The 11,180-nt window shown below is 40.0% G+C and overlaps 1 protein-coding gene across 1 annotated transcript; it reads left to right on the top strand.

Annotated features, from left to right (window-relative positions):
• Positions 1–678: 678 nt before the first annotated feature.
• pecam1a (platelet and endothelial cell adhesion molecule 1a) lies at positions 679–9,637 on the top strand. Its single transcript, XM_072369113.1, has 15 exons — positions 679–877; positions 990–1,013; positions 2,649–2,942; positions 3,424–3,720; positions 3,811–4,074; positions 4,216–4,551; positions 5,139–5,438; positions 5,543–5,821; positions 6,339–6,471; positions 6,569–6,636; positions 6,727–6,780; positions 7,305–7,394; positions 7,486–7,542; positions 8,102–8,124; positions 9,311–9,637. Exons 1-15 carry the CDS (start codon positions 820–822, stop codon positions 9,479–9,481), a joined length of 2,448 nt encoding a protein of 815 aa, XP_072225214.1. The 5' UTR covers positions 679–819; the 3' UTR covers positions 9,482–9,637.
• The last annotated feature ends 1,543 nt before the right edge of the window (positions 9,638–11,180 follow it).

Genomic DNA, 11,180 nt, shown 5'->3' with positions numbered 1-11,180 from the left:
GTTTTTCACTTTTCCTCACTCCATTATGAATAGGCTCAGACGACCTTGTCAATATTTTTGTGCTTTTCACAATAGTGTTTGAAGTGCCTTGAATTTGTTGATTTAGCGATAAACTGTGTATTCAGAATCATGTCGGGGGGGTTTTTGTTTTGTTTTTTTCGCCTGAACATCACGGACATTCCGTATTGGTTTTCAGCCTTGTCCCTTGTGTGTGCTGATTTCCCAGGATTCTCTCAATATTGTCATGATATTCTGTACTGTAGACAAAGATGATGAAATACCCAAAATGTGTTTGCAATTTTTAATGTTTTACTCGCAGTCTTTCACAGACTGATGAACTTCTCAGAACACTTTACTGACACTTTTAGTATAGTTTAGTATAGCTTTTGAATGATCAGCAAAACATTGCATTCTACTTGATACAGTCCTATACTATGTTCCTTTGTAACTTTTTGGGAGCGAGTCTTTTTGTAGGAAACAGCCTCTTTGTGCTGAGAGAGAGAGAACTGAGGAGGATGTGAGGTCAGAAAGCTGACAGGTTGCATCTTATTGTTGAATTTTCTCTTCTCTTCCACACTAATGAAAACAGTGCAGCAATGCATTATTCCTGAGGAAGTAAAAGCCACTTCCTGCTCGTCCAAGCAGCACAAGGTTGATAAGACAAGGAACACCCCCTCAACACTAATACCGTCCTGAACAGTTTGACTTCGACACACTCCACCTCTCCCTTGGCAGGTTCCTCCCCCATTTCTGAGTGCCCTTCCTGGCCTCTGTCTCTTCTGCCAGCTGACGATCATCAGTGGACTATCGTTGCTCACGATGGGCTCCAGACCCCCCAGACTGCTGCTTCAGCTTCTCATCAGCCTCCTACTCATCTGTAAGGACCTACTGTCATGCCTCTTTCAGGATAAAGGATGTTGTTTCACTTAACCTAATCTCCTAATTCTCACTTTTCTCCCCTGCCTGTTGTCTTTTTCCCCCAAACACAGGGCAATGCACGAGAGGAGAGTCATGTAAGTGTCTGTATTTAAGTCTTTTTGTTGTTGTAGTTTTTACAGTGCTGTGACAGTTTGAGGTTATGTGGTCCTCCCTGAATACATAAAAAAGCTATTTTATGACACACCTTGAAACAGAGTTGTTTTAGCAGGAAACGGGTATTGTTCAGTGCACTGTGGCCTTCTTGATATATTAAATTTTTCAGGAATATTCATTCAAGTCATTTTTAGTTATTACGGGTGATTCTGTGCATCCTAAATTATACTAGCTATTAAACAATTGGAACTTTATTGAACCTCCTAATGTCCTCTTGATCTCTCTTTTTTTTTCTCACTTCCACTAAACAGTTCTTAACTATTTAGAGGAAGTCTCTGCCATGCCCTCTTCCTCTCTTGGAGTCAGTGAACTGAATCTGGGTGTGTTTGTTTAAAAAAGAAAAAAGGGTTTTCTTTTCAAAGGTTTCCTAACATGGCTAATGCTCGAAAAAAGAAAAAATACATGGCATTTCATTTCTGCAAATTTGGTAGACCTGCGTCTGATTCCCAAATCATCTCTCATCAGTGGAGCCTAAGGCTGTTCAGTTTGACCTTACAGTGGCAGAGTACTGAATCTGAGGATGAATTATAATTTAAGTCTATAGTAGTTAGAGCTACAGAAGTCTTGCTGCCGATCATTTATTTTGGTGTCGTTTACTCGAGATCACAAGTTGAATAGTGTGTTATCTTGAGATGAAGCTGATTTGCCTTTTGTTTTCTGAAGATCATGCTTCATAATAATATCCGGTTATCATGAGAAAACGAGCTTTGGTTTCTTGAGATCATAAGGTGATTATGGTGAGCTCTAAAATTATTGGTACCATTTGTTAACTCTGCATTTCAGCTTTGATTATCAATGTCCTTTTGCAAGGATCTGTAGCATTAAGTCAAGACATGCGTGTATAATTCTGTTTGCTGCACAGAGTTCAGGAAATGTCTGCTCTTGACCAAAGGCGGTGACATTTCTGGGCATAGATAAGAGTTGAATCAATTCTTTAATGCCTCAGTTAGTGGAGGAAAACACACTTTAATGACCCGAACAAACAAAATTTGTAACCTGTTATTTTGAGAAAACCCAGCCTTGTTATTTTGAGATCTCAACATAAATGTGTAATTTATTACAAGTTCTTAACAATCCTTGTGATCTCAAGAATGACATGAATAACCTATTATCACTACAAAATCCATCAATCTGCACCTTAATATGATTAAAGATTGGTCAAAATAAGAGAGATCTGACTATTTTATATGGGAGTTTTAGTTACACTAACCCCCTTTCTGGTCATTAGGCTGAGATGAGATAATCAGCAAATGGGTAGTTTCATCTTTGGTATGTATGTATAGAATGTATGAATAGTATCAATATCAAACTCAAGCAAAAAAAAACACATTTCCAAAAAATATTTCAATCTAAAAAGTATTTGTCCTGACCTTAACTATAACTCCAGACTGCTAGGTCAAGGGTCAAGAGTGAGTTCTCTCTTATATAGCGTAGTTAAATAGCATAGTTTGTCTACATCAGCTAAAGTTCCTGTTGTTGGTTTTCTTATTTCATTTTTTTCTATGTTATGTTCATGACTTTGTCTCTGTGTGTTTGCATGACATTGGAAACTACAGCATTCATTATAAACAGCGTTGGCCTCACAATCCTACCCAAAAGCACAGTTCAGAGCGGGACACCGGTGTCGATACGCTGCCACGTCAGCGTCAGTCACAGCAACATCTCTCAGCTCACACACAATTTCCAGCTTACACGGGATGACGCTCCCATCCACTCCACTAACACCACAGAAGACTCGGTGGTATATGAGCTCAACCCAGCAAGGGCGGCTGACTCCGGAAGTTACGAATGTCGAGTCAGAGTTAAGGACAAGAGCAGCCCCAGCAACATCCAGACACTGGATGTAACAGGTAGAACTGAGGAGGAGGCCAGTGGTTTGGTTTTTTCAGTTATATTACTGCACTGGTCTGGTGACTGTTTTGTAGGATATTAAACTTAAAGCAGCACTGGAGAAGTTTGTAATCCTTAAACCTATATGCTTCTGACTCGTACATGGACTTTTGTTATGTACATTCCTGGGCCAGAAAATGAGTGTATGACTGTACATGTGCAGGGCTCACACAGATATTTTTTTCATGACAGTGGTGTTACATCCCACAATTGTCTGAGGAGTCAAATACAAAAAAATTGCCAAAGTCTCGTGTTACTTTAAGCTAGCAGCATCCAGTCAGCTGTACTTACTTAAATATTTTAGTTTTGCTACAAACTCCAAAGTATTTCTCATGCTGAAATAGCTCAAATTTATGTAATTACATCTATAGCTGAATAAGTATCAGTATGCAAGATGATAGCTGTGTTTCTCACTGTTCCACTGGTTTTTCCTCTCCACAGGCCTGCAGACCCCCATTCTGCATCTGAATAATTTAGCACCCTATGAGAAAGAGGAGTTCGTGGCCACCTGCAGTGCCCCAGGGGAGAAAGGACCCTTAAAATTCAAATTTTACCAGAGATTTTGGAATGGCGAGCCTGAGAAGATAAAGCAGCTACAAAAAAATGGAAATTCATCAGAGACCAAACTAAGACTAAGACACATAGGAGACTGCTTCCTGTCCTGTGACTATGAGATTAGTTTGGTTTCTGGGAACAGAGGCTCCAACCGCAGCAATGAGATTCAAGTGATTGTCAAAGGTGATTACATCAAGTCATAGTTTGTCACCGGAGGTAGATCAAATAACTTGAGGAAAGGTGTGTCTGACTATTCTGAATTGTTTCTTACAGAGCTCAACATTACCCCTGTGATGAATATTCTGCCCTCCCAAACTGAGTTTGAGGGGGAAATTGTTGAAGTTATCTGTAAAGTGGTGGCTATCCCATTAAAGAACATTGAAGTATTCCTTATGAAGGACAAAAGGATTCTCAAGGAAGCTGCGTCAGCCCTCAGTCATCAATTTACTGCTCAGGAAGGGGGCTCTGGGGAGCTTGTTTGCAAGGCACAGTGGGGAAGTGTCCAGAAACAAAGTTCTAAAGAATTCACAGTCAAAGGCAAGACCTCGTACTAAAAAGAATGCCTAACATGGCCCCAAGTACACTATTGTCATACATTTGAAACTTGCTGTGTCATCAAAATGAAAATATATGGTTAAAAGAATTCATAACCTTTCAATTTTGCTGTCAACCCCACAGAGCTGTTTTCAAAGCCACGGCTGACTGTGGAGCCGATAGAAATTTTTGAAGGAGACCGTTTCAAACTGACCTGCTCTGTTTCCATTTACGTTCCTGAGAGGATCACCAATGAAACCATGAAATTCTTCTTCAACAAGGATAACATCCAACTGGAGGTGGACAATGAAACCACAAAGTCAACCTCCTACAACGATAACATCCAACAGATCAGAGCAGAGACGTATATTACTGTGGTGAACCTTGAAAAAAATGGCAACTACTCCTGTAAAGCCCAGGCTGCTTCTCTGAGACACAATCTAATTAAGGAGAGCCAAAGACTTGTTGTTCAAGCCAAAGGTAAGCATTACACTCCCCACCTGTAGCCTCTTCTCCATCAGGACTATACTGATGCTGTTGCCACTGCAGAGCCAGTTAATGAAAGCCAGTTAATGAAAATGTATGGAACCAGCTATAAATGATGTATCATCACATGTCAGAGGATAAGAGCATTACAAGATGGATTTTGACCAAATTTTGTACATGATACTAAGACCACTACTAATAGAAATAGGTTCCCACAACTCTTCCTGAGTTGTCAATATTCTTGACGATGGATGAATGCATAAATGGATTGATTGATGAATGGATGGACTTTGATTAAAACATTTCTGCTTCTCTCAAGATGAGCTTTGTTCCTTATTGACTTTCATAGTTCCATCAAATTGCTCACTACTTTGATTTATGTCCAAATGGCCACTAAACTAATAACATTCTCTTTAGCCTCAGCCATACTTTGTATTGCCTTGTATTTTACCTACTTTTGAACATGTTAGCATTTAGCTCAAAGCCTTTTGATATGGCTTAGAATAGGTGCAAACTGTCCATTCTTAACTACATTTCCTTGATAGTGTCTTGCCGCCTTCTTGTTATTTTTTTTCTCCCAGTTCCTGTTTCGAAACCTGTGCTGAACGTGATCGGAGGCACGCTGTATTTGGGAAAGCGTTTCCAGGTGCTCTGTCACAGTGACAGAGGCACTCTGCCCATCACGTACACCTTGCACATCCCGAACAAGGTGACTGAGCAGAAAGTTGTGAGCAAGCCAGGAGAACAGGCCATTTTCAACTCCCCAGCCATCCTCAAGAGCTTGGATTTAAACAATTTTCTTTGCCATGCAAGAAACAGTTTCAGCAAGCCTGCCGTGATAGCATTAGGACAGCAATTGCTGCATTCAACCAGAATAATAGGTTTGTTGCATGCAGGAATTACGACAATATGAAACATTTTTTAAAAACTGATGTAAAACATGCTGTAAAACATGCTATCTCTTAACGCTTATTCTTCTATCCAGAACCTGTGTCAACGCCAGTGCTGACTATTCATCCCAACGCAGGGGACATTTCTGAGGGGCAGAGCGTGACTCTCACCTGCTCTGTTCATAGTGGGAGTCCACCCATTAACTTCACCTGGTACCACAGTGAGAAAAAGGGTACTCTTGCGTCCCTGTCTACCAATAAACTGGAAGGAACCTACAGAATACAAAACCTTAGAGGAGAGCATGGAGGGGAATACTACTGTGTGAGCTCAAACCTGGCCAAGGAAACCAAGAGTCTCAAAGTCACAATTGGAGGTGTGCTTTCTCTTTGGTTGCTCACTGTGGTGCGAGGAAGGTGCAGATAACTGCCTTGTCTCATGGATTAAACTTGTCTCATGCATTATTAACAATCAGCTTGCGGTATAGTTACAAGTCCCCAGACGCACAACGAAGAATTTTTTTCAGCATAGAATATAATGATTACGTAACGGTACTATGTTGCACAGAATAATATAAAAAATCGCATCTTTGCCTCCTCTTGTTGACAAATCAGTTGGTACACTGTCAGGATTCAAAGGTTGTTTTGTTCATTAGAAAACAACAGGACAAATAACTGATTTCAACCTGTAATTTAAAGGCTAAATCTATCTGCACTGAACACTCATACTGTTTTGCAATATGAAATTAATTATCATATACTTGTGTCAGCACCCAAAACGAAATGTTAAACTTAACAGCAGAAAAGTTTTACGTACTTGTGAGTTTTATAATTTACTTATAATTTAGTAATCATCTGGTTGATCCATATGTCTAATGCAAGTGTATTCTCTAGTGAAGTTGGCTGGGTGGAAGAAAGGTCTTATTGCGGTCTTCTGCATCCTACTTTTACTCATCTTGATCCTCGTTATTGCCTTCAAAATACGTCTCCTTAAATTCAAGAGGAAAAGAACTGGCAAGCTGTCGGTGTAAGTCATATCGTTTATGCTTGTATTTTTAAAGATGCATGTTATGGATGCCCATAGGACCTCTTGTTGATCGTCTTCTGTCTCGATTTCATCTCAGGAAGTCAGCCGGCACCAAAACAGAGCGACTGAGCCTCACCCAGGCAGAAGTCAATGAGGCTGCCAATGGTAAAGATGCTTACTTTAATGTATAAGTAATGCTGTTGATTGCACCAATTCAGTAATCAGAATGTTGCTGCTTTTGTCTTCCCTGTGTAGTAACGCCAGGTATGATGGGAAAAAGTGTTTGGAGTGAACATGTTTCAGGCTCTGGTGAGTAGTCTACAGACGGTTTAATTTGTAATCATCATTATTATTTATTTTCCCTTTTTTTCAAAGGCTAAAAGGGTCCAGTGGAGTGATTTACTCACACATGGAGTAGAAAATGTATTGTATTTTCTGGACTGTTTTCATCTTCCAGTTCATACGTGTTTGATGAGGTGTGCAGCAGGTTGATTCACAGCAGCAGGACAGTGGATAAGGATTAACTCAAAGCACCAATGTTTTATATATTAAATAAAGTCCTCACCCAAATCAGAGTTAGGAAATACCTATGTGTATTTCTGTACTTGATTTGGACAAAAAATGGAGTTCTGTGGGACAGATAATGAGCAATTTTGTGTAGACACACAACCAGTTCTGTAGCATAATGTTGTTGTAGGTTTTGCCCATTAAGTACAACTTTAAGTTGGTGAAAAATAGAATTTAATAGAAATAAAATAGAACTATCATTTTGAATCTGCACTTTTTCTTTAAAATGTAGGAATTACTGTTGAGTTAAACTATTTTTGCTGCAGAGTCTGATGACCAGAAGAGTGTGACCATACCAGAAAAGCCCGAACCTCAGTACACAGAAGTACAAATCAGAGAGGCAGATCCTAACAGAGGTGAGACGACTTCTTAATTTCAGTATTATCCGACATGCCTTCAGTACGTGAGCAAAGGAAAGTGCTTAAAACTTTTCCGTTTGTTTGTTAGCTCCAGTGAAACAGGGCACAGACACCGTGTACAGCGAAGTGCGCAACTCTCAGCAAGGTAAGACGAACGTCACTCTCCTAATTCAAAGCCATTTCAAGTAACATGGTGGAAGAAATAAGGTCACTGCTATTTGGAAGAAAAAAAAACAGGAAACAGGATCAGCTCCTACTGTAAACATTTGCATTGTTAGCAAAAGAATGTCCCATTAAAACAGATGGCTCAGTCTCCAGGTGTCCACTTCCTGCTTTCGTCAAAGAGAGCTTCCTGTTTTAACAACAGAGCCAAACAGTCTGTGCATCCGTTTCAACTAAGTGAGCAACTGTTTAATTGTTGGATACTCGCGGGAGAACTGGTGTCCATTGTTCAGTCATGGACTTGGTTGACTGCATTGTTGTCACACGATAATGCAGCAGAAACTAAGGAAAGCCCTCTTTTCTGTGCACTTTAAGACTTAGTGGAAGAAAGCTATATCAGCATGTACACATTAGTGTACCTATGAATGTGTTTCCTGGGAACAGAGTGCTGTTAGTGGGAGTGCTGATGGCTACACAAGCCCTCCATTAATCCCCAGGCTCCTTTTGCTTCCTGAGCTTGACCTCTGGTTTTGTTTTTGCAGGAGTTCCAGAGCTGAGTGATGGTGTAAGTAGCATTGCATATACACTATGCATACAGTGCAAATACATACTAACAACAGACAAACTCTCCCATACTGGTATTTTTGTTCAGAGAGACGTTTCAGAGACAAAAATAAACAGATAGCCTGTGGAGTCAAATTTCATAATTTTTCTCCAGGTAACTGAAATAATTATTTTTTACGTTAAATGTGACATATTTCTGTAATAATCGAAACAAGATTACTTTTTTATTTCCATCCTTCACAGCATGTAAGACGTTTTTTGGCAGTGTCTATCAGCTCTGCTATGGCAGATTCTGTCTTTTCTACCTGTAAAGGGCTTCTAGTTTTGTGAGATTCTTGGACCATCTTGCATGCACTGCTCATTAGCCTTTTCATAGAGTACCGTCTGCTTCAAGTTTGCTGGTATTTGTGGTATTATTTCTGGTATTTCCCAGTACCAGTTCAATCTCTCCAAATCCACCACTGTGCTCAACAGTTGCTGATGTGTTCAAGAAATTATTCACACTGTTGCTCTTTGGGCTGAAATATTTATTTCTTGGTGAACTTCATCAACCTTCTGTCTGAAGGGTTTTTTTGGTCTTTTACAGCACAACTCAACCTCAGCTGTTCATTGTGAAATGTCACATTCCTTGATTGAATTTCAAGCAAAAGAAACCTACCAAAAAGCACAGCAATTTTTTTGATAACCCTCTCCTGCTTTATTAGCATCCACTTTTCTGGCTTGGTTCTGTTTAGGGTCATGGAAGGATGGATCCTATCCCAGATGCCACTGGGGAAAAATGGGGTTCAAACTAGGTTAATTTGATCACAGGGTTAACACAGAGACAGACAACCATGCATGCTTGCAGTCTTTGGGCTGTGAGTATATACAGAAGCATGTGCAGAAAACCCAAGCAGACAAACTCTTCACAGAAAAGATGCAGTTGACCAATATGTCCAAACCAGAGCTTTCTAAATGTTCTAACCACTCCCCCGCTGTTCTGCTCTCCCTTGTTGGCATCAGTTGGCAACTTAGATTGTGATTTCGTGTCTCTGTGTCATCTATCACTTCATGTAATCCCAAACAGAACCCATGATGTTTAGACCTCGGGGTCTGATGGGGCATCTGTATTGGGTTGTATCTTTAGTCAGTCAGTGTACCAGCCACAAATAAGACTATTTCCTAATGTGAGCCTTGCATTTCGACAGGTGTCGGTGGAATACGCACAACTGAATCATGATAATGATCAACACAGTGACCACAGTAACCATGGTGACCACAGCGCGAACGTTGACCACCCAGCTGAGACTGACAACAATGTTAGCATTGACACAGGTGACCAGGGGGGACAAACGTGCGACTCCATGCCCGATTGTTAATTATTCCTCAACAATCCCTTATTTGTCCAGCTTGTTTATGCAGCTAGAACATTTGTGCTGAATGATCTTCAAAGCAACTCCCATAAGTAATTTCATTCTTTAGTTTCTGTTTTTAAAAGGCTTTTTTTTTTTTTTTAAATCCACTCTGTAATTTTGCTTGCTTTGTTTTTTAACAATGAATAAAATGATTTCGTAAACTGTGTCTGTCTTTTGGTGTTAACTTTTACTTAAAAAGAAAAGCGGGAGCGGATATGTTTCATGAATCAAAAGGAAGAGACACTTGTGCCTGATAACAATTGTGACAGACTCTGAAATCTAAATCTAAATGCAGTCAGCAGAATGGTGGTATCATTATTAGTGACCCTTCTGATGTGGGAAAATATGTCATTTCAATTCAGACAACTAGAGGACAGACTTGAGGCAGCACCTCAGTGGAAACATAGTGCCATCTGGCTGTGATCTAATGTGAGAACGGCTGTTGCTGCTGCCGCCACATCAGGAGATATCCATTTCGTTTTCCATTATCTAGGATTTAATTGGATGATATAACATGAGTTTATTCAAGGTCTCCACACACCAGATACGTTCATTGGGTCAATCCTGCTGGTTCTGATCTTATGAGGACTGTGTCTTGAAATGAAAGGCTTAAACACATGGAGGATGTGCTTCATTCATTTGGTGTCAACCCAGACAGACACCATACACCCAGAAATAAGCTGGGAACATGATGTCACACAGTACTCTACATTTTAGAGCGGTGATGTACAGTATGTTTAAAGGTGTTAGATGGACAAGTGGTTGATTAATAATTCCCTCTTGATGAAGGTCGGCCCTCAACTTCAACCGAGGCAAATGCTCTTTTTCACCATTTTAAAGAAAGTTATCCAGTTCTGCACACATTCTTAATGATTTTATTCATACCCCATATCTCTACCATGTCTCATGAAGTTCATCTTGGTAGTTTTTGCATAATCTTACTATCAAACAGACAAGCAGTCAGCAGTGATCACATGCTTGGCAGTCCAACTTGTAGCAGAGAACATTTGCAGCTCATATGATTCATTGTAAAATCAACCTGCTCACATAAAAGATCGTGAAATACATTAATTGTTCTACATATCCCCAAAAAAAGGTCAAAGATTGTAGATCTACAAGGTCTTTCTTACTGTTCCCCATATTTATATAGATATGTTTCAATTCGTACACAAGTCATCATTCTTGTCAGCACGTCAGTTTCCTACAGCTGCTTACCACTGTGATGAAGTCCTCTTGCCACATCCTTCTATAGACGCATGGGCCTGTAATCAGTTTACAGAACTTTGTAAAGGTGTGGATGCCAGCGAATCTCCTGCAAAACAAGAATCCAAGTTGATCTTCTATTCATTTTCTTTGTCTGGTATGTTAGTGTTTGGTTTGGGCCACCTACTCTGCCTGAGCTAATCTTGATATCTCTACACTGTGAAATTGCAAACAAATACCAGCGACTTTCAACAGTGAATATGCATGCACAACAAACTCCTTTCACAGCAGTCGTAAAGTTGTCGTTTTATTAGATTGTCTCTTTGGGGATTCTCTGACCTTTATTCAATAATGTCAGAAAAGCTGAGCAAACTATGAAGGTGCAGCACTAGATTTAAAATCAAATGCAGCAGTTTGAACACGGGGTTCAGTTAGTTCAAGGCAACTGCTGTCGTCAGTG

Source organism: Leuresthes tenuis, unplaced genomic scaffold, assembly GCF_036924035.1.
Source record: "Leuresthes tenuis unplaced genomic scaffold, fLeuTen1.0.hap1 SCAF_17, whole genome shotgun sequence".
Classification (NCBI taxonomy): domain Eukaryota; kingdom Metazoa; phylum Chordata; class Actinopteri; order Atheriniformes; family Atherinopsidae; genus Leuresthes; species Leuresthes tenuis.
This window is presented reverse-complemented; position numbering and strand designations above follow the sequence as displayed.

What these genes read in the sequence shown, in the direction of transcription:
- pecam1a (XM_072369113.1), top strand. Translation starts at nt 820, where the DNA reads ATGGGCTCCAGACCCCCCAGACTGCTGCTTCAGCTTCTCATCAGCCTC. An exon ending in GATTCAAGTGATTGTCAAAG is followed by an intron (nt 3,721 to 3,810) that starts GTGATTACATCA and finishes TGTTTCTTACAG; the next exon opens with AGCTCAACATTACCCCTGTG. An exon ending in TCTCAAAGTCACAATTGGAG is followed by an intron (nt 5,822 to 6,338) that starts GTGTGCTTTCTC and finishes TGTATTCTCTAG; the next exon opens with TGAAGTTGGCTGGGTGGAAG.